The sequence below is a fragment of the Calypte anna genome, chromosome 10 (genome assembly GCF_003957555.1).
Source record: "Calypte anna isolate BGI_N300 chromosome 10, bCalAnn1_v1.p, whole genome shotgun sequence".
Lineage (NCBI taxonomy): Eukaryota > Metazoa > Chordata > Aves > Apodiformes > Trochilidae > Calypte > Calypte anna.
This window is the reverse complement of record NC_044256.1, coordinates 2,883,183-2,910,819: the sequence shown is the minus strand read 5'-3', so window position 1 is coordinate 2,910,819 and position 27,637 is coordinate 2,883,183. Positions and strand designations below refer to the sequence as shown.

The following is a 27,637-nucleotide window of genomic DNA, read 5'->3' as shown; positions in this document are numbered from 1 at the left end:
CTGGCTCTGGCTTCAATACCAACTTTAAAGAGCACAGCTGCTCCTCTCGTCCTCTGGCGTTCCCCGTGGGGCTCTCCTATTCTGCTCACGTCCAACCTCCCTTGCCTTGCTCTCCTCATTAGCAAACCTCCCAGCACTCCACAAAGACAAGCAGCCCTTCCTCCCTGGCCTCTCAGGAGCTTTGCCTCAGCAAAGTGACTTTCCAGAGGTGCTGTGGCAGGCCAGCCTCAGAATGGGACATTGCTCAGCATCCCGGAGAATGTCAGCAGCATAAAAGTTGGGATCCTAGGGAAAGGGGGTGTTTCTTCAGCCCAGCTCCCAGTGGGTTTCTGACTCATGGCTATGGGATGTGTTTTAAGTGCCCTGCTCCCAGGCACGTGCTGTGCAAGTTGGACAGGTCTGGCGAGGGGGTGTGTGGTCCAGGGACACAGCCGAGTTGTCATCACATCCTTGGAATTCGTGTCGTAGTTTTCCTGCCGTGGGATGATGAGTTTATTTTTGGGGCAGAGCTAGGAGGGGCCCTTGACTTCTCCCTTTTCTTGTAGCACCGGCAGGAAGAGGGCTGGGCAAGAGCTGTCCTGCAGCCTCCTGGTGCTGAGCAGGTTCTTGCTGCCTCCACAGCCCTGCCTGGCTTCATGGCCCCAAATCCCCCACTCTGCTTCACCTCTTACTCCTTTTGTGTCCTTACACATCTTCTCAGTCTGGTTTCATATGGCTCAGAGTGAGAGGAGGGGCCCTTTTTACTTCTCCCTTTCTGGTAGCACCGGCAGGAAGAGGCTGGGCAAGAGCTGTGCTGCAGCCTCAGGTTCTTGCTGCCTCCACAGCCCTGCCTGGCTTCATGGCCCCAAATCCCCCACCCTGCTTCACCCCTTGCTTCTTCTTGTGTCCTTACACATCTTCTCAGTCTGGTTTCATGTGGCCCCGAGTGAGCATTCCCCTGGCAAGTGAAGGTTGATCACAAAGCTTGGGTCAGCAGCATCGCTTCTCCGGGTGAACAAAGCCATCAGCCTTCCCCTTCCCGGAGGAGGAGGAGGGGAGAAAAAAAAAACCAACCCAAAAAATAGAAAGGAGGCCCAAAAAAACCCCTCGAAACCGGCAAGTGCCGACTGCTGAGGATCAGATGCTGTCTGAAGAGAGTCACTTCAGGGAGAAAAGCTCATTAAAAAAAAGGAAAATCCAGAGAAGTTAGCCCGAGTCCCGCCCTCGCTTTGCCATTGGCTGCCCTGGATGCTGCCCACTCTTTTGTATAAGGCAGCGATGCAGCTGTCAGCCTCACAAGCTCCTCATCTCTGCTGGCTCAGTGAGTAGGAATGGGCAGGAGGTGGCCTGCTGCCCTCTTGGTGGCCCTGTGGGCCATCCAGCTGGGCGTGGGGACAGCGGGGCGCTCCAAGGTGAACCCCAGGATCATCTCGGCTCCGCAAGGTGAGTGAGTCCTGGGCTGCGGGCGGCTGCAACCTTGAGATGCAGCAGCAGAGCCTGCAGCTGACTTGCTGCTCCCTGGGCTGTGTGTTTGCTACCCGGTCCAGGTCTGTTTGAGAAGACCTGGTCTTTTTTTGTCTTTTTTTTTTTTTTCTTTCTTTCTTTTGTCTCTCCGGGGAGACTTTCGTCTCATTAAAGTGATCCGAAATGCCTGTGATCTCAGGAAGGGGCTTCTGGCGTCCTTGGTTGCTTTTAGCTGAATTTTTAGAGCCCTCTTCTTGCCAAGTCCTTTCATTTATATAGCCTTAAAAACCTTTTCCTACAGGCTGGGTTCATTAAGGGCTGTCAAAAAGCCCCGAGACAGCGCAGTAACCACTTCCTTGTAACTTGCAGAGAAAAGGAGAAGTGTATTTACATAATGCAGTTAATTTTCCTATTCACCCCTGTGCTTACCCCCTTGTCTGCAAAGAGAGTAGCGTGAGTAAATGTTTGCAGAAGATCCGTGGTCTCTGAGAAAATATATTGTACATGTCTGAAATGACACGCAAGGAATTATAATCAGATCTGATCTTAGCAGAAACTGAACAAAGAACTGTTTTCAGCCCAGGGCTTTCAAATGTGTCGAAAAGAGCAGGCTGGTGTTTCGGGGGGTTTTATCATGTGTCTTCCAAGCTTTTTGATGAATTCCCCCCGGGGAGGGGAGGCTCTAACAAAAGACCCCGTCTTGTCCCCAGCGGTTCTGCTGCTCGGCGGGTTGAGCCGAGCTGCGGAGCTCACGCTGCTCTGCAGTACAACAGCTCCTCTGTCATTCCTCTTCCCCGGCAACTTCAGAGGACACCAATTTCCCCATGGTTTATTCTGCGCCATCTGTTATTCTTCTGCTGTGATTTTTTTTCCCTGCCCTTCTCCTGCCCCAGGGCCCGGAGGGGAGGGGAGGAAAGGGCAGCGGGTGCCCGGCTTGGAGGTGGCTTCTGCCCCTTGCACAAAGGGGAGAGAGGCTGGCAGGGAGGGCAGCCAAAGGTTACTCCTGGTGTTGTGTCATTTGTTTTGTCCTCTGGCAGCCGAAGAAGCTCAGAAAAAGGGTTGGGGAGTAGGGGAGAAGGTGCAGAGCCCGTGTCCGGCTGGGGACTGGAGGTCGTGTCCTCTCCACAGATATTTACTCGGGGGCAGGGTGGGGAGGATGAATTGCAGGGATTTGGGGTGGTTGAAAATGTCTGCCATGGAGTAAAGCTGTGCTGAAAGGAGGAGAGGGCTGGAGTGGGTGATTTCCCCCCATCTCTGTCAGCCCCGAGTACCGTGCTGGGGTCATTGGGCCTTGCCCTGGGTGGCTTTGCCTGGGCACAGTGAGGCTCTGTCACCAACACCGAAACCAATTAGTGTGAGGACATCTGCCTGCAAGGAACTGCTTATCTCTGCTCCTCTCTGGATTTTGGAGAGCTTGGCTGAGGCACAGCAGAGGGTATTTTAATGAGGGAGTTGTTGGAGGTGTGGCATGCCCCGATATTGCCCATCATCCTGCATCCTGTTTCGGAGATTGCTCAGCATGACCTCTGTCCTTTCAGAAGTGGGGCTGTGGGTGAGGAGGAGGGTGGAGAGGAGGCTGAAGGAACAGGACAGGGTGGAAGGGGGCAGGGGGGTGGCGGGGAGCCCTCCAACTTCCCCAGTGCTCCAGGCACAGCGGATGGCAAGCGCAGCATCTTCAGTAAAACCTGCAGGTCAGCACTCTGCTGCTCTGAGCATCCACAGCCAGAGGCTCAGCCTGTGCTGGGGCTGGGGGGGTGGGAGAGGAGGGTGCTGAAGGGCTGGGTTTGCAGCTCCAGCCCTGGTCCTGGAGGCTGGGAGCAGCAGTGCAGGGCATGTGCAGAGCCCCCCGTGCCAGGGCTGGTTTGCTGCAGCGCTGGCCCCAGCCCTGGGCTCTGCGGGTGCTGGCAGCTCTTCACATAATTAAATTTCTTACACGCCACAGCCCATCACCAGCACCAGGTATGACAACCTCAGCAAAGGCACTTTGAGATGTTACAGGCTCGAGGGGGGAGATTCCTGCTGCTGGCAGGAGCCCAGCTCTCTCCAGAAAGGATGAGTACATGGATCCCTCCCCAGGCTTTGGTGCTGGGAGGAGAGGAGGAAAATTGGTGCTGGGCAAAGCTGCATCTCTCAGCCTTGCTCCTCTCACCAGCACCCTGCCAGACCCAGGCAGAGCCCTGGCCTTGCTGGGGGCAGCCTGAACTTCCCAGATGTTCCCCCCACGGTCTCTTGTTGTCCACTTTCCTAGCAAGGAATAGATGAGGGGACATGATAAGAAAAAAAAAAAAAAAAAAGCAAAGCGTAGCTGTGCTCAGGTGGCCTGGTTCTTGAGCTCTTGCTCTGCCCTTGGAGCTGCCTGAGCTTAAGTAGTTTACAGCCCTGGGGACTTGGAGTGCTGGTTGTGGGTGGCTGGAGCAGTGTGTTCTGCAGACCTGTCTGGCCCTGCACACCCTGTGGATGAACCATTGCCCAGCAGGGCTTGGCTGCTGCTCCTCTCCTGCCTTTATTTTGCTGGGCAGGAGGGGTGAGGAGGGGGACCAGCTGCCAGCCCTGTCTCCATGTGTGCTCAGGAGTGTTTGCCACCGAGGGGAGGGTGAGGGGTCCTGGAGCAGGCAGCACAAGTTCTTGTGCCCCAGCTGGGTAAGCAATTATTGGGAAGAACATCTGACTCTGCAGGGTTTCCTTCCTCCTTAGGGGGAAGACGCTCGGAGCAAAGGGCTGAGGTCAGCTCCAGACAGACCTCTGGTCACATCTGAAGTGCTTCAGATCCTTTTTACCGACAAGAACTTTGCCCCCTCCCCCTTTGCAGCTGGGGCAAGGTCTCTCCTGGCTATTGCCCTCCTGAAGGAAGGCTGCTGGTGGCAAAGTGCCCTGTCCCTGAGCTTTGCAGAGTGGGAGGAGTCCAGGTCCCAGCAGCCTGGGCTGGGGCAGAAGTGTTCCAAGCTTGGACACCATGTCCTTGCCTACCTTCCCTTTGGCTTTCAGCCCTCACTTTGCCTCTGGGTGCTTTTCTAACTGCATCCTGCCCATCCTGGCTTTGCTCTGGGAAGGTTTCATCCCACTCCGACCTCTTGCTTGTCAGCACGGATCTGTTCTGATGAGAGGAGGAGGGAGGGAGCCTGCCCTGTGCCTGGGGCTGCTCAGAGCTGTCCCAGGTGACAGAGGGGGCAGATGCAGCTCTGTGCAGAGCAGGAGTGGCATCCCAGGCTGGTGGCCTGATGACCAGAATGTCACCGAGCCATGGGGGAGGGTGGTGGGGACAGCGAGGAGCCCCAGGGCTGGCTCAGGCTCTGACAGCCTGGGGGCCTCTGGTGCAGGGCAGGAGTCATTTTAGCTGAAGATGGACTTGTCCCTGCTCACTGTGTGAGTGGGGATGTGAGACAAGCTCTCATGGACCCTCTCTGGTTGCCAGCTACACCTGGGGGTAGGCGTGGGTCTAACTGTTGAATTATTCCCCTTTCTCATTAGCAGATGTGGCTGGAAGCTGGTGTTGCCAGCTCCCAGGAGATAAACAGGTCCTATGGGGGATGAGCAAGATTGACCCCTGGCCCAGGTGAACTGGCTGGAGTCTGCCCTGGGCCATGGGGGAAGGGAAATGGCAGTCCCTGCAAGCTGCCCACGCTGCCTGAAGTAGCTCCTGGGTTTTGCCAGGTTCAGCTGCCTCTCCTTGAGCTGGGAAAGCTGTGCCAGTGAGTACCTCCAAGAGCTGGAAGAGCTCTTCTGGGAGCTCTGCTTGCTCACCAGTGCAGCAGTGGGCAAAGGAAGAGGAGAGCCAGCTAGAGAGGAGGCTGAGCTCTGCTAGGGTGGAGTGTTGGCAAAATGAGAGACTGGTGCTCCCACCAGTGCTGGGGCCCCTCAGGGACAGCAACACTCTTTTTTCTCAGGAGCTGTGGTCCCACGGGTGGGAAACATCTTTGTAGGACAGTTTTCACATGCCACTCTCAGAGCATCAGCCTTTCCAGGAGAAAGCCTCTCTCTTTCCCAGCAAGGCTATTTTCTTCAGACAGCTCATTTTTCACAGGGTGGGGGATGCTGGTATTATAAAATATTGGTTGGAAATATTTTTTGCTCTGCACAGATTGAAAAAGAAAAACAAACCAAACAAACCAAGCGAGTGAATCACAGCCACCTCCTGTTGCAACAGCGTGACACAAAAACACCAGGCCTGGGTGAACTCCTCAAAGTTGTGGCTGCTTCACTGAAATGAAGTGAAAAACTGGGAAAGAGAACCAGCTGCAAACTGCTGACCTGCTGCCCAGCTCCGTGCCAGCCCTCGGGCTGATTCAGGCTCTCAATTACATAAAATTGGGTTGGGAAGTTTTGCTGGAGTTGTTGTGGCTCAGTCCTTTGGGCAAGCACAAGCTCCATCTAAATCTGAACGCTCGAGTACGAATTCAACCTAAGTATTGAGTGCAAGAAGCTTTTTAAAGAAGCTTGTGTCCAAAAAAAGGGCTGGAAGGTGAGTTGGAGGGAGGAAATTGCTGATTTTGCAGCCCGGTCTCCCCCGTCGTGCTACATCCGACGGTGTGTGGCTATTCCTGGTTGCTCCAAGAATAGGGCTTGTTCCTCCTGTTGGATACACTTTTCTTTTCCCTCCCAGCTCCACCCGGTGTGGTTGGCAGTGTCCAAGTGCCTCTGGTGACAGAGAAATGCTCCAAGTGCCACAGGAGGGAGATTCAGGAGCATCTCCTCCCATCTCTGCTAATTTCAGGGCAGCCTAAATCTGGAGCAGCACGAAATAAACCCAATATTGCCTCCAGTTTCCAGCTCTCCAGTGCTGTGAAGGTCCAGCCCCCAGTCTGAACCCTGGTAACCAGTGTCACCATCCTCCTCCAACTGGGACTCCCCAGCTCATTAACCACTGGGGCTGAGCTGTGTACTGGGAGGGAGAGGGAGGGGGCACTGGGAGTTTAAGGAGCTGCCTTGAGGAATGTTTGGAGGGTGCCAGCCAGACACCTGACCTTGGGCTGTTTACCACAACCGTGGCCAGGGGTTTGCTCATATCCTGGGGAATGCCAAGTTTTGGGAAGTCTGATCTGAGCCTCTGGTCTTGGGTGGCTGACGGTAAAGCAGTGGTTTGGCTCTTCAGGGCTGAGTAATGTGGAGCTGCAGCCAAAGGTGGCTGGGAAAAGAATGGATGTTGTGTGTTCCTGCTGGAGGAATGGATGTTGTTGTGTTCCTGCAGGGAAAAGAATGGATATTGTGTGTTCCTGCTGGGGGAATGGGTGTTGTGTGTTCCTGCTGGGGGGGTCAAGTGGAGTGTTGGGAAAGTCTGCATGGCCTTGTCTGGCACAAACCCCTGAGGCTGTGGGGCTGAGACCTGGCTGACACTCATTACAGGGGTGGGAAGCCTGGAGTCACAGATAGGAAAGCTGCAAAAAACCCTTCCCAATCCAGAAAGAAATCCCAACCCCTCCTCCTTGCAGGCAGCAACATCTCTTTGGGTTTGGTAGGGAACTGAATCTTCAGCCTGTCTCTAGGGCCACAGACCTTCCTTCTCACCTTTAAACCCCTGCAGAGGCTGGAGGCCCCACAGGGGACCCCACAGGTCCCCCCACCCTCTGCTCAGCTCCTGGCTTTCCTCCCTGGGGCTGGGAGAAGCAAGGATGTGCCCGAGAAGGGTTTCTGGATGCCCTTCCCTCCCCAGCAGCAGGGAGCTGGGAGGTGGCTGCCAATTAAGCTAAAAGGCAAAGTGACTGCTTTGCTGGTGGATATGCAGAGAGGTGCTCAGGGCAATTTTTTGATTCTGGAGAGGTTCTTTTTATGATAAATCAGTCTCTGGAAAGTGATCTTCCTAGTGGGAGGGGCAGCCTTGCATCTCCAGCTCGCAGCTCTCCTGCTAAAAGCATCCTTTTGTTGTTCTGCTGATGTTCAGTGACCGTACAGGAAAAATCCCATAATCAGAGGCTAAAGTTGCCCAGCTTCCAGCAGGAACACGGCACAGCTCGGGACCATCATTAGGGAGAAGGGCTTTGGGAAAGTAACAAAACCTGGCTCTAAATTTAGCGCCTGCAATCCGTAGGGTGCAGCGAGCAGCTCGGTTTGTCAGGGCTGGTAAGGAAAAAAAAAAAAAAATAAAATAAAGGTACCTGGGAGCTGCCAAGCCTTGCTGCCAGCTGCACGTGAAATCCCAAGGCTCTGGACTCCCCTTGCAGTGGCACAGGCTCCGGTGCTGCAGAATTTGGGGGGGGGCTGAGCATGCAGGCGTGGGCAGGGGATATCAGGAATGCGTTAGCATGCATGGAAAAACCCGGCCGTGCCTGTCATACACTCCTTTTGTATGGAAAAAGGAGAAATTGATATTCCCCAGAGCTGGAAGTACTTTGGCTCCAGCCAGAGGAGCCCCGGGGTGATGCTGCCCCAGGCTTGGCAGGCAGGCAAGGTGTGCTCCTCCCTGGCTGCAGGTTTAGGGGTGGCTTTTGTTGCTTGCTGAGGGGACATTTGGGACTGCTGTGGGCTCAGACTCAAGCTGGGATGGCCCCAGCACAGGGGATATTGGTTTTGTAGCTCTCCAAAGAGCTTTTGAGCAGGCGTGCCCATGCCCAGCAGCTGGGTAACCAAAACTGAAGAGGTTTGGGGTTTGTTTTTTTTTTTAATTTTTTCCTCTTCTGTCTTCCTGCCCTCGCTTGCCCCTGTGCTGAACGCTGCTGGGAAAATGTTCCGGAGCTAAATAGAACTAGAGTGGAAATCATTAATGTGCCAGAATGTTTGCTTTCTGCAGTGCAACTCTCAGAAAGCACATTTGCCCAGTTAGTGTTCTTGGGGAGCCTTCCCTCCGTGCCAGCCTGGTCCTCCCATCTTTTGGGATCCCACAGAAAGCAGGATGGGGTTTTTTTGTAGGGCAGATCACCCAGAGCTTTTGTAGGCCAGGTCCCCAACAGGGCGAGCTGAATCCTTCCCTCTGCTCTGGAGCATTTTGCTTATTGAGGGCAGGGATCTCCCCAGGGCAGGGGAAAGAAGGCACAGAATTACCCTGTGATTGTGGGGTCCTCGGGGGGGTCGGGGAAGAAGCCAAAGAAAAGAGAAGCAGCTCGGGAGGGTGGCAACCAGGAATGGAGCTTGGCTGAGGGTGGGAAAGTCCAGCTCTGGAGGGATGTAGCCGTGGCCTCCCTCCTTCCTTTGGGGGGGGGTGCTTAGGGGGTGTCAGAAGCAGTCGGGGAGGGGGGTGAGAACAGAGAGCGTGAGGTTTCTTGGCAGCTGATGAAATGTTTCTTGTCTCCAAAGTGTCTTGGGGGAGAGGCAGGCTGAGAAATACCAATCAGATCAAGCCCATCGCTCTGACTTGCCGCAAACTTAAAATAAGAAAGAGGAGTGAAATGTGTAAATGTGGGCTTCCCAGCTGCACAGCTCCCCTCCCCGCTTTCACACCTCCTTCCTTTTGGGTTTCCCACCAGCACAGGGCCCCTCAGCAAGGGGACCTGGGTTACGTGTCCCCCCCTGATGCTCTCCAGCCTGCTGTGGGGTGCCCGTGTTGCCCAGAGCTGGGCTCACTGGTTCTCCACCTGAAGGACAATGGTCCCAGAAGGAATAGGAAAGCAGCACCCAGCCCCAGCCCTCCCTCCCAGCCGGGCAGCTTTCGGGAACAACACTTCCTACAGGATAGAGGGCCTGGGAAAATTGCTGCCAGGGCTTTTACCCCTCCCCGGGCTGATGCAAAAGCACTTTGCCTTCTCAGGAAAACCATCTGACTTCATCCACACATGCTCTTGGGATGTCTTTGTGGAAGTGGCTCAAGCTAAGGCTCTGCCATCCCTCAGCACTGCTGCCATACCTGGCCATGCTCCTGCCCTGCCCTGCTGGGAGATGCTGTGCTGGCTCTGAAACGTGGTGCAGATACTGGACTTCTGCTGGTTCCATCTGCACTCCAGAGCTTGCCCTCCCCTGAGGGGCAAGGAGCTCTTACGAGGTCCTGAAATCTGTAGAGGATGGGGTTGCATTGGTTCTGTTCTTTTTATTTGGCTTTCTTTGAGCAATGATTGATGTTGGGGCAGAGGCTGACAGTGTGGGTGACCCTTCAGCCCTCAGCTCCCAGAGGTACCCATCAGAACCTTGTGCTCCAGGAGTGCAGCTCAGCCCCTTGGTAGGATGCTGGGGGAGTAAGCTGAGGGAAGAGGGCACAGTGAGCCTTTTTTGGGTTTTTTTTTCTTGTGAGCACTGAGAAGGAAGTGGTTCCCCACAGTGTGTTGCCCCTTTCTCAGAAAATCCTCCCACAAGCTGTATCATTTTCTGCAGGGCATGGTGGCTGCTGACGTATTGGTGTCCTTGCAGCTTGCAGCCCTGCAATTACTCCGTGACACCTCAGAACACATTCCCCCTAGAGTATCCCTCCTGGGTCATGGCATCTAGAGATTTACTGTTCCTATAAAACCTGACCCTGTTCCTGCAGGATCTGCTGGGTCCCAGGAGGCTCTAAGGCTGCTTGAGACATCTGTCCCCTGGGCAGGGGATGGCTCTGGATGGGGGATGCTCTGGGGACCACCTCCCCAACCCAACTGTTGTTCCCTTGTGTCCTACTGCTCTCTCTGGGCAAAGTCACGGAAAGAAAAACCAGAGCAGCTTCCTCTTTCTGAAATGCCTCCACTCGGGAATTTATAGATCATAAAAAAAAAAAAGAAAAAAAAAAAAAAAAAAAAAAAGAAATTGGAGCTTGGCTTCTTGCCGGCATCTGTGGTGGAGCTGGGGAGACAGACGGCGCGGGGCTCTTGGATGGGAGCAGTGTGGTTCTTCAGTCCAGCCCTTCTCCCAGGGATGGAGAGCACCCCATGGCAGCCCTCTTGCAGGTTTCCATCTCTCTGGGGTGGGTGCTGTGATGCCCTGTTGCAGGTTTCTATCTCTCTGGGGTGGGTGCTGTGATGCCCTGTGCTCCTCTCAGGAGGCAGCATCTGCTGGTGGGGCTCCTGGGTCTGGTGTCTGGCTGAGCAGGTAGCAAATCCAGGGATTTTCCTCCTGGTCCTTGGCTAGGGAAATAGAAGAACCACACTGTGAAGTGATATCAGAAGTGGGATCAGGAGTCCTGACTCCAATGAGTGACTAAGGCACTGAGTCTGACTCCCATTCCCAGCCTTTCCAGGAAAAAGGTGATTTCTCCATGCTGGTCATGCATCCTGCACGCACAGGGGCGGAGGAAGGGAGATGGATGTCATCGAGCTGGATGTCACCAGAGCTGATCCCAGCTGGATTGCAGCAAAAAATGGGCAGCTCTCAAGGTCATCATCTGCTCAGCCCATTCATAAAGGAAGGAAGAAATAAAACTTGGGAAATGAGAAGCTGTTTGGAGAAGGAGGGGGCTGAGGGAAGGATCAGACTGGTGAGGTGGCAGGGGTGGGAGCCTGCTAGCTGTCAGACCCACAGGCAGCAGAGCAGGTGGCAGTGTCACTGGCAGTGTGCTGGGGAGGCTGGGACGTGTGGCAGTGACAACTGACAGTGTTATAATGTCTTAGAGGGAGCAGAATTCCCAGGAGGTTTTGCCTGGGTGATGGGGAGCACGGCGGTCCCAGAGGTTGGGCTGAGGTGGGGAGTTTTTGGGGTGGCACAGCTTGAAACCCTATTTTGCCTTTTCACAATCCTGGTGGTTGGCCCAGCCCCGTGGCTCCGTCCTGCAGCAGCAGGAGTGCTTGGGAGAGGGCAGGCAGCAGAGGAAAAACCAAGTTCCCCGTGCTCAGGGCAGCAGATAAACCTAAGGCAGGGAGCAGATAAACCTAATAGTCTGCCTGGTTTTCCCTCTTCATATTCCAGGGGTTCCCACTGGACGAGGGTTTTGTGAGCTCCAGGTTAAGGATCTGGCTCTCATCTTCAGCAGCATTGCTCCCAAGAAGTAGCAGGTTCTCATCTCCCCCTCCTTTCCCTTTTTCTTTTCTGTTTCTGCTCCTTATTTTAAAAAGCTGGCACCAGAGCAGATTCAAAGCATCATGCCAGTTTTCTGGAGACAATGCCTTCCCCCAACCTCACTGAATTTTAGACCTGCAAAAACTTGCTGGCCAGCAGCACTGGGATCCTGGGCAAATGACTGAGCTCAGTGTTTGTGGTGCTGGAGCCATCTGCCCACCTGGAATATTTGTTTTTTGGGGTGGTGGGGGGCATGCTCCCCCCCTGCACGAAGCTCTGAGGTGCTGCAGTGGGAGCCACACCTTGCCGTGGTGTTGGAGAGGGTCCAGGCTCTGCCCAGGCTCTTGATCCCTTTCTGAAGAGTCTCCTGGACACCCAGGGTTCCAGAGAACTCCAGTGTGTGTTGTTCCAGCTGGATTCAGGAGCATCTGGGGGTGGCCATCCCGTTTCAGTCTGATGGGAAGCAGGATTGCTCCGTTATCTGCATCACTCTCTCTGAGTTAAGGATGCTCCTCCCTGCCCTCCTCCCATCCAGAGCGTTTCCTTCCTCCTCCTCCTCCATTACCTCACCTTGTAGGCATCCTTCCGAGGTGCCCCGGGCTCTCTTCTTCTCCCTCTTTTAATATTATTCTTCTTCAGTCTGGTGTGGTGCCCGCCAAGCACAAAGCCTCTCTTTCTCCCCCTGGCTCCTCGGGGCTGGGGTTGGGGTTTCAATTGACAATCATGCCATTGAGTTGGGTTTTGGCCATGGGCTTTGCAGCAAATGCCAGGCAGAGGGTCCTGGGGGGGAGGGGGGGGGAGGAGAAGAGTCAGGCTCTAGAAACGAGCCCTGTGTCTTCTGAAGCTCCAGACTTGATTTTGGAGGGAGGTGGCAGGGTCATGCCCTCCCCCTTGCAGCAGGGTGCATCTTGGCAGCCTGAAAAGCAGGCTTGGGATGGCTGAGTGAGGCATGTCCCCTTCTTTGGGGTCATAGTGTGGGCCATATGCCTCATCATCCCCAGCTCTTAAAGCCAGTTATACCCCATATGTGGGTCTGGGGGTGCAGGGCTGCTCCCCCTGATCCCCCTGGAGAAGCAGAGGTAAAGGGGATCAAACCTCTTACTGAAGCTGAGCAAGGGATGAAATACAGCCAGGGGGGCTGGATCAGAGCCAGAGGGACCCCAGCACGTGGAAACACCTTTAAAAAGCTTCTTTTGAGATCAAGTTAAATCAGCTCCGGAGCCACAAGACACTGCTGGCCCCCGGGTAGCAGAGCTGTTTACTTGTAGCTCAGTAAATCAGTGCAGTCCCTGGGGAGCTGTAGGATAAATAACGTGTTGGCGCCAACCAAATTATTGTTTTGGGCTTGTTTGTTGCTGACTGTTTGGGGAAAAGTGTCCTTGCAGGTTGGCAGGGCTTAAAAAAAGACTCGTGCCAAAACCAACCTCAAAATGAAACCAGAGGAGCCCACGGGGTGGGGAGGGGGGGGGGCATCCCAATGTGCAGAAGGGTGAGGAGCAGGGAAAGGCTGCAGGTGTGTGTATCTTCATGGATTTGCAGCCATGTTAGGGGCTGGGATGGAGGTTTAGGAAAAAGAAGCAAGTTTTCTGCAGTCTGTCCAGCCCTGCCCGTAGCATGGCGGGGGGGTGGTGGCAGCTGGACAAGGTTGGGGGGCTTCAGGGGCTTCTGTGTGTGGGGGCTGCTGCCTGCTGGCTCTGCAGGTTGGGTCAGGAAGGGGATTTTGAGGATTGCTGGTGGAAAGAGGATTAGTCCTCTCCTTCCCAGCAAGCTCAGGCTGAGTGTCTGGTTGATGAGAAGCCCAGACTCCCCAGCATTTCCCGACCAGCATCCCACATTCCGGGCTGCTGGAGCAAAGGAGTTGCACAGTCACTCTGGAAAGCCTGGATGCCAGCTTCTCCAGCTGGCAAACACATGCCCAGGACTTTCTGTGAGTCCTTGGGCAGAGGAGAGTCCGTAGGGCTGAGGAGGGGATGGGGAGCAGGCAGGGACTGTCACCTAGCTGGGCTGTCCTGGTGCCTCTTGGGGTCCATCCCGTGGGGAAGGCAGCGTGGAGGTGCAGCCCACGGGTGGGTGGGTGAGTGGGTGGGTGGGAATCCCTGGTTCTTACCCCACCACACACCTTCACCCTCTCTCCTTGCAAAACAGCAGCCAGGAGCCTGGCTGGGAGCCTGTCCCAGCAGCAGCCCCGAGGCTTAGCTAAGCCTGGCTGCCTGGCTTTAACCCCTCTGGTATCCCTGAGGAGCTTGAGCCAGCAGACTGAAATGGAGAAAAAAACCCACAAACCAAGCAGGCATTCAGGAGCCCCAGTGACCTCTAAATGAGTCCTTTTGACTCGGGGCTCTGCAGAGCCCTGGCAGGAGCCCTGCTCAGCATGCTCCGGGCAGAGGGGAGCACTGGGCTGGGGGAAGCTTGTCCTTTGCCTGTCCTGCCAAGTGGCCCTATAAATAGAGAGGGACACGAGCCACTGATTAATTGGCTGTCTGTGCAGGCAGCCAGCTCCCCAGGCAGACCCAGCCTATGTCTGCTGGGAGCAGTAGAAGTTGCCAGGAGAGAGAGGCCCCCTCTTCTTTGGAAAAGGGAAAAGAGAGAGAGCTGGAAGCAGAGTGCTGCCCAGTCACGCTCAGTCCTGATGGGAATTTTTCTTCTTCTCCTCCTCATTTCATCGCTGCAAACTGCAGCAGGAGAGAGAGAGAGCAACCTAGGGCAGGGGGTGTGAGCTGCACCTTGCTCTGGGGCAGGGCCAGGTAGGGCTGCACCATATCCCAGGGATGCTGCAGGACCAGTGGAACCCAGCAAGAACCAGCAAAGGCCCCAGGGGAAGAGGCTCAGAGCTGGGGTGCAGGGCCAGCCCCTCACACCTGAGCTGGCAACAGGGAGGATGCTTTCAGGAAAGTGACAGAAGGGGAAAGAGGAAGGAAAGAGGAGAGGAGGGACAGTTCTTCCCCCCTGCTGAGCCTGGGAAGCTGCAGCTACTGGTTGTGACATAGGTGCAAGGTCTTGCAGCTCACTTCTTGTTTATGTCTGGGGTGTGGAGCCCAGGAGTTGCAGCTTTACCTGCACCCCTGCCATGTCACCTGTCACCTCCAACCCTTTTCCATCCCCCTTGGCCCTTGGAGGGAGATTCTGACAGTGCATCTGGAGGCGGCTGAGGAGGAGTGTGCTGCTGGTGATGCTCTCCCCCCTGGGCATGAGGAGACAGACCCTCCAGCTTCCCAGCAGCCCAGCAACTCCTCTCCATCCAGCCAGTTGAGAAGTCACAGCTCCAGTTCAACACAGGCAAGGTCTGGAAGCAGGGCAGAGGAAGCTGCGGGCATGTCAGATGCAGGAGGGTGCAGGGAGCGGCTGCACCCTGACCAGTGTCTCCCCTGTGCTGTTCCTAGGTGCCAAGGAGTATGTGTTTCCCAGGAGTGAGAAGTACCCTGTCTTCTATCACCAAGAAAACAGCTCAGCCATCTATGTTGGGGGAGAGGGAAAGCTTTATTACCACGACTTTGCAACCAATGAGAGCTACACGGTAAGGATGCTCTGCTGACAAGTTTGGCCCTGGAACTTGGTGAGAAAGTCTCTGGCATCCATCTCACAGCCTGGATGCTCTACCTTGTGCTCAGTGTCTCAGCCAGAAGGAAAATCAGGCCTGGAAGGGGCTGCTCTCTGCCCAGCATGCCCCATCCATCTGGGAAGCTCCAACACCAGTGTGCTGAGTGTCTGGGGGAAGCCTCCTACACTGGTTGTGGGTGGGCTTTTCCCAGGCTCTGTTCCTCCTGAGGGCTTTGCAGCCCCAGAGGGAGGAATTTTTTCCAGTGAGGGGCCTTTCTGTATCATGGGAAGGGATGTTCCTACTTACTTACATCACTGGGGAGCAGCTGGATTTCCATCCCTTCCCACTGTGAGAGCCCACAATGCCTTTCCTCAAAAGCAGGAAGTTCTGGATCAGCTGGACACAAAGTTACTGCAGGAGGAAAACCCCCCCAGGTGGATTTCTCATGGCCCCTTCCTGTCCTTCTCAGACAAGTCAGCTGCTGATATCTGGGGCCAGACACTTCCCTTCTTTTTCCTGGGAACAATGTGGTCTGAATGGCTGAGCCCTCCAACTCCACCACCCCCTCCTCAACACCCATTCCCCACAGCAACAAATCCTCTCCCAAAATCTGCTGGGGAGCAGCCCAGCCCTGCTGCTTTGGCCCTGTATCCCCCCATCTGCCTCTCCCCCTGAGAAATCCAGCCCTGCCTGCCCAAGGGTCTTCAAATACTGAGATGGGGAAAAAAATATGTGCAGTGGCCTTCTCCCCAACACCATTGCTGTGTTTCTTGCTAAGAGAGTGCCTGAGGTGTGATGTGTGGGGCTGAGCCCCTCTCCATGGGCTTCCAGAGGGAAGGAACTAAAGCATCTCTCTTTTTCTTTTACTCTAGGAAGACTTCCCAGTCAAAAATGAAGGGCTGTGCATCATGTCTGGGAGTCTGGTAGGTCCTGCCTGTGGTGGAAGAGCATTTGAGGAGCAACTGGATGGGTGAGGGTTGGAGGAGTTGGGTTGAAGGACTGCTTGGAAAGGAGCTCTGTCTGCTTCTACATGCTCTGTCTGACTGAAGACCTCCAGAGCCTGTGGAGCAGGAGGTGATGCTGTCATCCTCCTCCTCTGCTTTTTAGACCCCTGAGAAAGCCACACAGCAGTGTGCTGGGTAGTGCTGTGGGGCTTGGGGCTGTGGGGCTGAGCTCTGCCATTCCCAGCAGCTTATGCTCCTCCGTTTCTTTTTCCTGCAGGATGACAATAAAAATTACCTCACCTTGGTGGAGAAGTACGGGGAGGGGATGTTGGTGTGTGGGACTGGTGCCTGTGCTCCCACCTGCTGGAACTTGGTACGTGGTGATGGCACCAGAGCAAAACCACTTGTAGGGTTGGTTTCTGCTCTTGCCATCTCTACAACACTTCCTTCATCCCCTGCTTCTTCTCTGAGTGCTCTCAAATGCCCAAATTCCATCTCCTTGGAGCTGCTGACACAAGCAGAGGTCTGGATGTGTCACCTCTCTGCTCACTTGTCATGAGCCCCCCTGTCTCCTCACCTCCTGCTTCAAGCAGGGTTGAGGATGGGTTGTATCCTCCCCATGTTTGGGCTGCTTTCTTCCTGCCCCAGGGGTGGAGGCAGGCCCTGCAGTTCCCACAGCTCTAAGGGGTTGTTTCTGTCCCTCCCCAGACACGGAGGAAGGAGAGCACTCCGTGGGATGGGAGAGGCATTGCTCCCTTCACCCCTGACTCCAATACCCTGGTCATGGTTGATGGTAAGTCTGGTGTGCAGATGGTGTCCTCCCAGTCATGGTGCTGTGCAGGCTCTCTGGGGTGACAAAGGGCACTCTGAGTCTGCTCCTGGGACTCCTGGGACTGCTCCATCCCTCTCCTCCAGCTCCTGATTTGCTCTCCTGCTGCTGCCCTGTGCCTCAGCAAAATGCACATCATCTAGGACAGAGCATGGCACAGGGCAGGAGGACATGGTTGCAACAGCAGGGAAGGAGGGTCCTGCAGTCTCTCTGCAGCTTTGAAGCTGGCAGGAGGGATGGGGCTGCCTTCCAGAGGCAAAGCAAGGATTTATCCCTGCTGATCTGTAAGGAAAAGGACCCAAGTGGGTCCCTGAGGGAGTTCTGTCAGGCCTACTCAGCCCCAGGCAGTGAGGAGGGGGGTTCAGGACCTGTGTCCAGCATCTCTCTGGGTTCTCTTGGCCTGTCCCTGAGCCCATGTGGGCTCAGAACCAAGAATGGTTCTTTGTTTCTTCTCACAAACCTTTCTGCCTCTTGGGGAGACAGCCCACTGCAAACCAGGCTTCCCATCCCACAGGCAATGACATCTACTCCACCATCAAGAAGAGCCAGCAGAACGGGAAGATACCCCGGTTCCGACGTGTGAGGGGTGGTGGGGAGCTCTACACCAGTGACACCGTGATGCAGAGTGAGTCTGGGGCAGCTCCTGAAGCCTGGGACCTCCTGCTTTGCCCCACCAGGCAGAGGAATTGGACTCTGACTCAGCCTGGCCCATCAGACACAGCAGAGTTTAGGGGGTGCATCCTCTCTGCCCATCTGGGCTGTTGCTCCAGGACTTTCTGCTTGGGTTTGGTCCCCCTGGGGGCTGGGAAGAGGGACAGTGAAATCTCCATCTGCATTGCTGGTCTGTGCTACCAGCCTGGGGGGATTTCACCTCTTTGCTTCTGGCACAACCCAGCTGGTGAGTTCCTCTTGCTCAGGCTGAGGAGGTGGGGAAATGGGCACCAAGTCCCTTGGGAACTGCTGGGAGGAAGAAACCTGGTTGTGAGAAGTGCCCCTCAGCTGCAGTGTGGTGGGGGAAAGGGGAAGCCCAGCTGCCACTGATTCTTTCCAAATCCCCAGCCAGGGTGAGACCCTGAAGCATGAGGCAGGGTGGGGGAATAGAAAAAACCCTGAGCCCCAGTGCCATGGGGAACCAGAGACCCCTGGCCAGAGGGGACATCAGATCAAAGTGACACCAAAGCACAGGGAAACAAACCTGACAGACCCAGGGTGAGGAGGCTGATCCCACCCTGCCCTGGGGACACCCACTGCCCCTGCTGCTGAGGGTGCCTGTGGTGGCAGCAGGGTGTCACCAGGAGGAGCATCGTTGGGTGGGAGGGAGGGGACAGGGACCTGCTAGGAAGGTGGCACCTGAAAAGCAGCTGCTGGTGCAATGCAGAGGTCAGGTCTGGAGGTTGGACTGTCCTTTGCCTGCAGCAGAGATGTTATTTCTGGGTCCTCACTGTCTCAGAGGGTGACAGGACATGCTGGTTTGGTCCCCGCTGGTGGCTTTTCAGCTGGAACTGGTATGTTCAGGCTAAAGTTTTCTGACAGCTGACTCCCCTTTTCAGACCCTCAGTTTGTCAAAGCCACCACATTAATCCACGAAGAGCCTCACCAGGACAAGATTTACTACTTCTTCCGTGAAGATAACCCAGACAAGAGTCCTGAGGCCCCCAGAAACATCTCCCGAGTGGCCCAGCTGTGTAAGGTACCATGGGAACAGCATCTGGGGGGAGGCAGGAGTGTTCCAGAGGTGGCAAATGGACCTGCCAGCTCCCTGCTGTTACTGCCTCATGCTTCAGCCCCTCTGGCTCCATTTTTTCCTCTGCCACCTGCATTTGAGTGGGTTATGGATGTATCTGCTCATCCTCTGGTACCCACCTTGCCTGTAGGGGAGAGGAAAACCTGTTCTGTCTTTAAAGAGGTCCATGATTATTGCAGTGACCAGCATCAAATATATCCCCAGAGCATCCCAGGATGCTGGGCTTGGGGTGCAAGGAGCTGGCAGGGATATCCTGGATGTCTGCCAGCCCAGGCACGTGGCTGCTGCTGGTACCAAAGTGTCCCCAGGCCTGGCAAAGTCAGATGAGAAAGAGTCCAGCAAGCAACCAAAGCAAAAAGCAGCCACTAACAGGCACCAGGCTCCTGTGCTGTAAGGCAAGCAAGCCCCAGGGCAAGGAAGAGGGGGTCTGGGATGTGACAGCTGAAGGGTAATGACAGCTACAAATGTGATCCAGCACATTCCAGTCAATCCTGTCCTTAGCTTGCATGCAGCTGAGGTGCCAAAAAGGGTTGGTGCAGTTTAAGCCCAGCTGGTTGCTCACTCCCACCGTGGTGGGATGAGGGAGAGAATCAGAAAGATAAAATTGAGAAAACTTCTGGCTTGAGATCAAGGCAGTTTCGTTGGTAAAGCAGAGGTTGCACACTCAAGTGAAGGAAAAGAAGGAATTAATTCCCCACTTCCCTCAGCAGGGCTCCATCCAGCATGGTGGTGTCTCTGGAAGACAAAGGCCATCATTCTGAACATCCCTTCTTCTTTTTCCTCCCCTCAGTTTTATTGCTGAGTGTGACACAGAATCATAGAATAATTTGGGTTGGAAGGGACCTCTAAAGGTCATCCAGTCCAACCCCCCTGTAGTAAGATCAACTAGATCAGCCCTTAACTACATCAGGTTGCTCAGATCTTCCTCAAGCCTCTTCACCTTGAATATCTCCAGGGATGAGGCCTCAATTACCTGCCTGGGCAACCTATTAGGTTTTTCTACTGCCCTCATGGTAAAGAACTCAACCATCATGATGATCCTCATAGGGATATCACCTGGTCTGGGCTCTCCCAGGGGTTAACTGTCCCAGCTGGGTCCCTTCCCAACTCTTTGTGCCCCGCCAGGCTGCTGAGTAGTGGGGTGAGGAGCAGGAAGGGCCTTGGATCAGTGGGAGCACTGCCTTGGATCTGTGGGATCAACAGGAACATCTCTGCCTTATCCACACTGTGTCCTGCACCAATTCCAACCACGGCCCCATGAGGAAAGGGAGCAGCACCCAGGGGACTTTGTGTCCTTCTCTCCCACCCTCTGACTCCTTGCTTTCCCCATCCCTCAGGAAGACAAAGGGGGAACCAGCTCTCTCTCTGCTTCCAAGTGGACCACCTTCCTGAAGGCCAGCTTGATTTGTGTTGACCCGGTCACCAAGGGCAACTTCAACTGGTTGCAAGATGTCTTCTTCGTCCCTGCCAGCAACTGGAGGAAATCCAAAGTCTACGGGCTCTTCACAAACACCTGGTGAGTGGGGGGCTTTGCAAAACAGGGGACATGTCCTGTCCTGGGGGGGCAAACCCTTTCCCTCAGCCCTTCCATCTCCCTAGCAGGTGTGTGGGTGGGATGATGGCCAACACCTCCCTGACCTCCTCTTGGTCTTGTTGCCTGCAGGGGAAGCTCTGCTGTTTGTGTCTATTCCTTTGAGGACATTGACAACGTGTTTAGGACATCCAGACTCAAAGGCTACAATGGGCCCAACCCAGAGATCAAGCCTGGGCAGGTCAGTGAGGAAGAAAAGGGTTTTCAGGTGTATCTGAGGCCGGGGGAGCTGGACCCTGAAGTGTCACTGGGGCAGCCAGGAAGGTTGTACACACCCCAGGGAGAGCTGAGCTTCCTTGCTGGAAAACAAAAGGAGGTTGGATAAGGTCCAACACCTTCCTGGAGAGCAAGGGGAGACAAGTCCTCACCTGTCTCAGTGCTGAAGGCAGAGCTGGGAGCTCTCCTGTGTGAAGCTACAGGGTAAACTCCTGCCTTGTGCTGGCTTCACCCAGCCCCACAGTTATGGGGGTACCCCTGACCCGGGCTGGGGATGCTGCTGGGGGAGGGTGGCACCTGAGTCTCCTCCCAGGACACTGCTGGGGTGGTGGGACTTGACGTGGGCACAATCCCAGTGGCCACAGGGCTGGTGTTTGCCCACGGAGCAGGCTTATGTGCCATGCCTGGCCACCTTTCCCCGTGCCCAGGGGGTGCCCTTGCTTTGCTCTCCTGCCCTCCAGCCTCATCCCCCTGCCTGACTCTGACAGTGCGTTTTGTCCCCTCTCTCTCCCCAGTGTGTTTCCTCTGGCCAGCACACCCCTAGTGAGACCTTCAAGATAGCTGACAGCCACCCAGAGGTGGAGGACCGTGTGGAGCCCCTCTCCCCCACCAAGAGCCCCCTGTTCCACAACAAACACCGCTACCAGAAGATCGGGGTGCACAGGGTGGCTGCAGGCAATGGCCACCACTACAACGTGCTCTACCTGGCTACAGGTACTGGGAACCCGTCCCTCTGCAGCCCCCACAGAGGGCAGGGGACATCAGTGGACCAGAGGAGACCCCAGCAAGGGGCTGGGTTCCCAGTTTAGGATGTGTTTGGCTAGAAGAAAAAAGCTGCCAGGTCCCAGAAGTGCTGGGTCAGCAGTGGGCCTTGGTGGCCCAGGGGGCAAATGATATCCTGGGGGGCATCTGGAAATATGTGTCCAGCAGATCTAAGGAGGTTCTCCTCCCCTTCTCCTCTACCCTGCTGAGACCACACCTGGAATACTGAATCCAGTTTTGGGCTCCCCAGTTCAAGAGAGACAGGGACTTACTGGGGAGAGTCCAAGGGAGAGCTGGGAGGATGGTGAAGGGACCTGAGCATCTCTGCTGGGAAGAAAGACTGAGAGCCCTGGGGCTGTTTAGCTGTGAGAAGGCTGAGGGGAGATCTGAATGTCCATCAATATCTGAGGGCTGGGGGGCAAGAGGAAGGGGCCAATCTCTGTTCAGTGATGCCCAGGAACAGGACAAGGAGTAATGGGCTTAAGCTAGAACATGAGGAGAAACTTCTTGGCTGTGAGGGTGAGGGAGCCCTGGCCCAGGCTGCCCGGAGAGGGAATGGCAGCAGAGCTCTCCCCAGGGGCAGCTCCACCCTGTCAAGCAGAAATCCTTTGCAGAGGGACCTGCTCCATCCTCTCCTGTCCCTGCTTGCTCTGGTGCAGCAGTGCAGACTTCCTGGTGACCCAGCCTGCTGGGCAAGGTTCTGGAGGTCCTGAGGTGACCGGAGATGCTGCAGGGCTGGGTCAAAACTGTTCAGCTGCAGGTGGATGGGACAGCAGAGTGAAAAGTTGGCAAGCTTGGTTAGGAAGGTGTAAAGGTCCCAAATCCTGTGCTTCCACTCTCCTTCCTGCCCAGCTGTGCTCCCTAAAGCTGTGCTTATCCCTTTTTGCTGTGCTGGGGTTTGTTCACTGGCACTCGCAGAGAGACTTTCTGAGTGGTTTTTCTGTTTGTTTTTTTTTTGTCTCCCAATCCATGATTAAAAGCTGCAGGCTGCTCTCTGTAGGTGGCCTGAGCTGGATCAGGGCCCACACATGCTCAGAGTGTTCTTATCTTGCTGAAGGCTGAGCTGAAATGCAGCTCACACCTCGCAGGGTCCCAGCAGGAGCTTGCTGCAAGCTGCAGGGCTGGGCAGGGCAGCACTGGGGGGTCCTAAACCCTGCCTGCCCTGGGGTGATGCCTCTCACCTCCCCCTGGCCAGTGATGGAGAAATAAGTGACCATTTGGGAAGGGGGAAACCAGGGAAGTAGTAAAAGAGAGTAAAGGATGGGGGTTCCTGAACCCCGTCTTTCCACTCCTCTGCCATAGAGGGTTTCTTAAATTGCCAGTTTAACTGGGAATCAGTTTCATCAGAAAAATAGAGAGGAAAAACCCTTTCAAGTCTCAGCTTCAGGCAGGGGGTGAGATGAGGCTCACAGAAGATGAGGCTGGGGGCTCAGAGCAGGGGGTTCATCCTGCCGAGGTGTGGGGGGTCACAGCAGGCACAGCCAGGTCCCCAGGGGCCATGGGGGGAAGACCCTTCTCCCCCTGCCCTGGTGTCCACACGTTGCTGTAGGGTTCTCCTCTCTTCTCTTTCCAGACAAGGGATCCATCCACAAGATTGTGGAGCTGCCGGATGGGGTGCAGAACATCATGGAGCTCCAGGTCTTCCCAAAAAAAGACCCGATCCAGTCCATGATCCTGGACCACAACAGGGTGAGTCTCTGCCTGCCCCACAGAGAGGAAAGCAGTGGGTCAGGCTCCTTGAAAAGCAGGGGAGGCAGGGCCAGGGGGTTTAATGACAGCCTCTGAGGCTGGAAGTAACCTCTGGGTGGGTTTGTGGGGGGTTCTGTGGCACTTTTTGCTAATTCTTCACAGCTGGGCTCCCCCTGACTGGGCAATTCTGGCTGCTGGAGGGCAATGGAGATTTCTGGACACCTCCCATCCTCTGGTGGCGAGGAAAGAATGAGGCTGTTTGCTCGTGGGGGTCAAATCCCAGCACAGTTTTTTCCTCCCCCTGCAATTTCCCCTCTCAGTGTTATCCCGCCTTGCTGGCAGATGAGCTGTCAGGCGGTGCCTCTGCTCCATCCCGGAGGTGACAACGCTGCTGTCACCAGTGGAACAAACTTATTTATACACCAGGGGAAGGATGGCTGCTTCCCTTCTCGTGACGGGGACATCTGACTGTGTTGCTCGTGGTGAAATCCACCCCAGTGTCACCGTGCAGCCACGGGGGCTGTGCTGGGACACCCGTAGAGTGGCAGTGGGGATGATGAGCCCCTCTGCTTTCCTCCTGCAGGCCATGCTCTACGTTGGCTCAGCAGATAAAGTGCTGGAGATCCCCATGGACATGTGCAGGGTGTATCGCAACAACTGTGACAGCTGCCTGTTGGCACGGGACCCCTACTGCGGGTGGTACAACGGCACCTGTCAGTCGGTTTACCTGACCCGGTACGTGGCACCCCCTCCCCTTCAGCTGCTGGCTTTGGCCTGAGAAGAACCCCAGAGCCTCAGTGTTCCCCTTCCTGGCCAGGGCTGCCTGAGGTTTTGATGCCGTGGCAGAGTTTTGTGCCCGTCCTGTGCAGATCCCTGTGCTCTCCCCCAAAATGGTGCCTCTGGAGGGATCCATCCCTCCCTCAGCAACCCTGCTCTGAGGATGGAGGGATGGAATGGATGGTTCCTGAGCACTTCTGGCGAACTTCTGGTTCACTTCTTGGTGAACAAGATGATTCCCTTCTTTGGCTCTTGGCAGTGTGCTGGTTGTCATGCTGCTGAAACATGAGCTGCTGGCTCTCCCTCAGCCTTCCGAGGGGGGTGTGGGGGGGTGTTTTTCCCTCCCCAAACAGGGTGTTCAACCTTTCTTCCATACCTGATCCATCTCCTACGGGTGATTCCCTTCCTAACCCTGCAGTGCTGCTTTCCTGGCACTGGTGCTTTGTTAATACCTGTTCTCTGCCAGGGAGGTACATCAGAACCTGAACCTGGACCTGGGGCGAGGAGAGTGCCAGAAAGGAGATATGAAAGAAGGTATGGGAAGGTTTTGAGGTGTAGGCTGTTGGTTTGGAGCAGAGTGATGGGTTCTTTGTTCGGGCTGTGCTGAATGCTGCAGCTCATTGCTGGGAAGATGGAAATGACCACGTTGAGACTGGGACAGTCTCAGCTGGGAGTCAATGGCTGGGTGGTGCCTTTCTGAGCTGGGTGAGAGGGCTCAGACTCTGAGTGTGCTGATGGTCAGGGAGAAGAGTCCCATGGACATCATAGAATCATAGAAACATAGAACTGGCTGGGTTGGAAGGGACCTCAGAGATCATCGAGTCCAACCCTTGAACCACCGTTGCGGTTGCTAGACCATGGCACTGAGTGCCACATCCAGTCTCTTTTGAAATATCTCCAGACACGGAGAATCCACTACTTCCCTGGGCAGCCCATTCCAATGCCTGATCACCCTCTCCAGAAAGAAATTCTTTCTAATATCCCCCAGGCATGGGTCAGGCCCTGTGGAACATGTCCCTGTTGACCCGACTGTTCTTTCCTCCAGTCTTGTGGGGGAAATCTGTGGGTCTGGGAGACACCAGTCTCATCCCACCTTTCTCCATCTCTTCCATCATCTCTAGATGATTACCAGAACATCACAGTCGTCCCTTTCTCCCGCTACTACCTCAACTGTCCCATCGAGTCCCACTATGCCACCTACAACTGGTACCACAACAACAGCCTCATCAAGACCTGCAACACCACCCACCCCCAGCAGGACTGCTTCCATTTCATCCAGAACGTCAGCCACGTTCACTATGGCCACTACGTCTGCATTTCAGAGGAGGATGGCTTTAAGCAGGCTCTGGTGAAGGAGCGCCTGGTCAACCAGCTCAGGTTCATGTCCCAGAAGGGCCAGGCCACCATGATGTTTGCCTCTGGGCTGCAGCTGCTCCTGATGCTGGTGCTGGTGGAGCTCTTCCACTGAATCCAACAGGACTGTCTTCCCACCATCCCGGCTGCTGCCACTCCTTGTGCACTTGCTGTCCTCTTCCTGAGGAGAGGTTCCCGTTCTCTTCATCGCTCCTTGGACGTTGATCTTGGACTGTCCCAGAAGGGGTCCTGGGCAGCAACCCCTCCCTCTTTGGCCTTCCTTGGTGGAAGAGTCGTGGTGAAGAAGATGCTGGATGGAACGGGGAGGGAAGGGGGGCCCTAGGAGGTGGGGGACATTCCCTGGACCCAGCAGCAGCAGGATGGGAGTGGTATCAGCCTCTCCCCACGCTGGTGGCTCCGTACTGGTTATCGTCCTGAGCCCACGCCGGGTGTGGACGTTCAGGAGACTTTGCCTACATGCATGCACTGATCCTCAGGGCACGGCCACTCCTCTCTTTGGGAACGTGCATGTGATGAAGAGGAGGAGCCAGCCCTCGGCCTTTCTACCTGGTTGCCCCGTGCTCCGCTTCTGGGCGGGGACTGATGCCTCCAAGTTTTTCAGTGGCTGACGTCGATTTGGGTTGGCAAGCAGCTGGACCGCTCCCGGTGGCACATGTGAGTCTCCTTCTGGGATGGAGAATCGGGCTCTGGAAGGACTTTGGGTTTCTTTGATTTGGTAGGGGAGGGAGTTGGGGAACTAGTGCTAGAAACCTGCAGGCAAGGGCAGGCACAAAGTTAGCGTTTTGCATGGAAAAAAAAAAAAAAAGCCGCCGAGGATGATTCGATTTGGGGCACGGGGCAGGGACAGCTGGAAGGGGAGGTGGAAGCAGAGTCCAAACCAAACCCCGAGGAGGCTCCGGGTCCGAGTTTTTTAAACGCACAACTCCTCTGCAGGCAGCTAAAGGGCATTTATGGGCGGGCAGCAGGCAGCCCCTGCTCCCGGCACCGGGCTTCCTCAGGGCCAGAGGCGGCTCGCTGCCCATCTCAGGGCTCGGGGGGGGGACTGGGACTGTCCCCGCCACCCGCAGCAGATCTGTCTTTCCCCCTCCCCCCGAGGGGACAGGAAAGGCACCCAGGGTTGCTTCCTTGGGCTTTCGAGGTCTCCGCAAAAAGACGAAACTGTGAAAACCGGGACGTTCCGCTCGCCCCTGGGCGAGGGGATGATCCACACCTTTGTCCAACCTTTCCCAGCCCTCTCCGGAGCCGAAACTCCTCAGCCTCGGGCAGGGTGATGGAGCGGGGCATCCTATCTCATGCTTCCAATAACCTGGCACGGCAGCACAGCTCCTGCTTTGTGCCTGCTCAGAGACACTCAGGAGAGCCCGATTTTTGGCAATGGAGAGAGCTGCCCCGTGCCTCTTGTCACCGCAGACTATGGACAACGGGCCAGAGCTTCCTTCTGCACTACATTTCTGAGATTAACCCCCCCCCCCCCCTCAAGACCCCCCCGGATCTAGGATAGAGCTTCTTACATCCCTTCTCAAAGCACTTTAACTTTGTGAGCTAACAAATAACCTATTTATTATCGACTGGTCATTACTTGGATAATTTTATAACATTCTAGGAAGTGGGTTCAGATTAAGAAGTGAAAAAACAAAACAAAACAGCTACCAAAAACACGAAACCTTTCAGAGCTGTGACCAAAGTGAGAATGTGATCGCTTGAAATAAAGAGTGGAAAAGAGCAGGCGAGTGCTGGGTTTTTGCTCCGGGAGCCGAGGGATGTGACCGTGACCGTGGCCGGGGTCTCCTTCTCCTCCACCCTTTTCCATCTCTGCTCTCCCGGGTGAGACTGACACCCTCGGGAGCTCGGAGCCGGGCACATTCCTGCCGCAAAACCCCACGGGAGTGGGATGAACAGCACCCCGCTCATCACCGGCCCACCGCCTGCGGGAAGCCAGGGCTATAAATAGCGGGAGCGGGGCCCGCCGGGTGCGGAGCCCAGCCCGGCACCTTCTGCCTGCGGGTGCCGGGGCAGGCAAGCGCGCTGCTCCCGCGCATCCTCGGCTCTGACGTCGGGAATGGATTTTTGGAACCAACCCCCGGGCTGCCTGGCTGACAGCCTGTGAAAGGGAGCGGCGAACAACTCCCCCACCTCGCTCTCTCTGGGTTTTTTCCCCCCCCCCTCTCCTCTCTCTTTTTTTTTTTTTTTTTTTTTTTAATTGATTTATTTATTCCTTTTCTTTTCCCTTTTTCCATTTTTCTTCTTTTCTTCTCTTCTTTTTCCTTTTCTTTATTTTCTTTTTCTTTTTTTCCTCTTCTTTTTTCTTTTTCTTCTCTTTCTTTTTTTCCTTTTTTTTCTTTTCTTCTTTTCTTTTCTTCCTTTTTCTCTTTTTTCTTTTCTTTTTCCTTTTCTTTTCTTTTCTTTCTCTTTTCTTTTCTTTTCTTTTCTTTCTTTTCTTTTCTTTTCTTTTCTTTTCTTTTCTTTTTTTTCTTTTCCTTTCCCTTTCCTTTCCTTTCCTTTCCTTTCCTTTCCTTTCCTTTCCTTTCCTTTCCTTTCCTTTCCTTTCCTTTCCTTTCCTTTTCCTTTCCTTTTCCTTTCCTTCCTTTCCTTTCCTTTCCTTTCCTTTCCTTTCCTTTCCTCTCTTCTCTTCTTCCTCTTCTCTTCTCTTCTCTTCTCTTCTCTTCTCTTTCTCTTCTCCTTCTCTTTCTCTTCTCTTCTCTTCTCTTCTCTTCTCTTTTTTCTTTTTCCTTTTTTCTTCTTTTTTCTTTTTTTCCTTTTTCTTTTTCTTTTTCCTTTTTCTTTTTTCTTTTTTTCTTTTCTTTTTTCCTTTTTTTCTTTTTTACCTTTTTTTCTTTTTTATTTTCCTCCTTCCTTTCTTTTTCTTTTTTTTCTTTTTTCTTTTTTCCTTTATCTTTTCCCTTTT

The 27,637-nt window shown here is 54.8% G+C and overlaps 1 protein-coding gene across 1 annotated transcript; it reads left to right on the top strand.

Moving 5' to 3' along the window:
- The first annotated feature begins 1,244 nt into the window (after positions 1–1,244).
- Positions 1,245–26,388, top strand: SEMA7A (semaphorin 7A (John Milton Hagen blood group)). The gene is made up of 14 exons (XM_030457197.1): positions 1,245–1,422; positions 14,649–14,782; positions 15,679–15,729; positions 16,028–16,123; positions 16,459–16,543; positions 17,094–17,204; positions 18,130–18,269; positions 19,661–19,839; positions 19,987–20,095; positions 20,646–20,844; positions 22,466–22,581; positions 23,165–23,316; positions 23,825–23,892; positions 24,480–26,388. The coding sequence occupies exons 1-14, from the start codon at positions 1,311–1,313 to the stop codon at positions 24,824–24,826; spliced, it is 1,899 nt and encodes a 632-aa protein (XP_030313057.1). The 5' UTR covers positions 1,245–1,310; the 3' UTR covers positions 24,827–26,388.
- Positions 26,389–27,637: the final 1,249 nt, after the last annotated feature.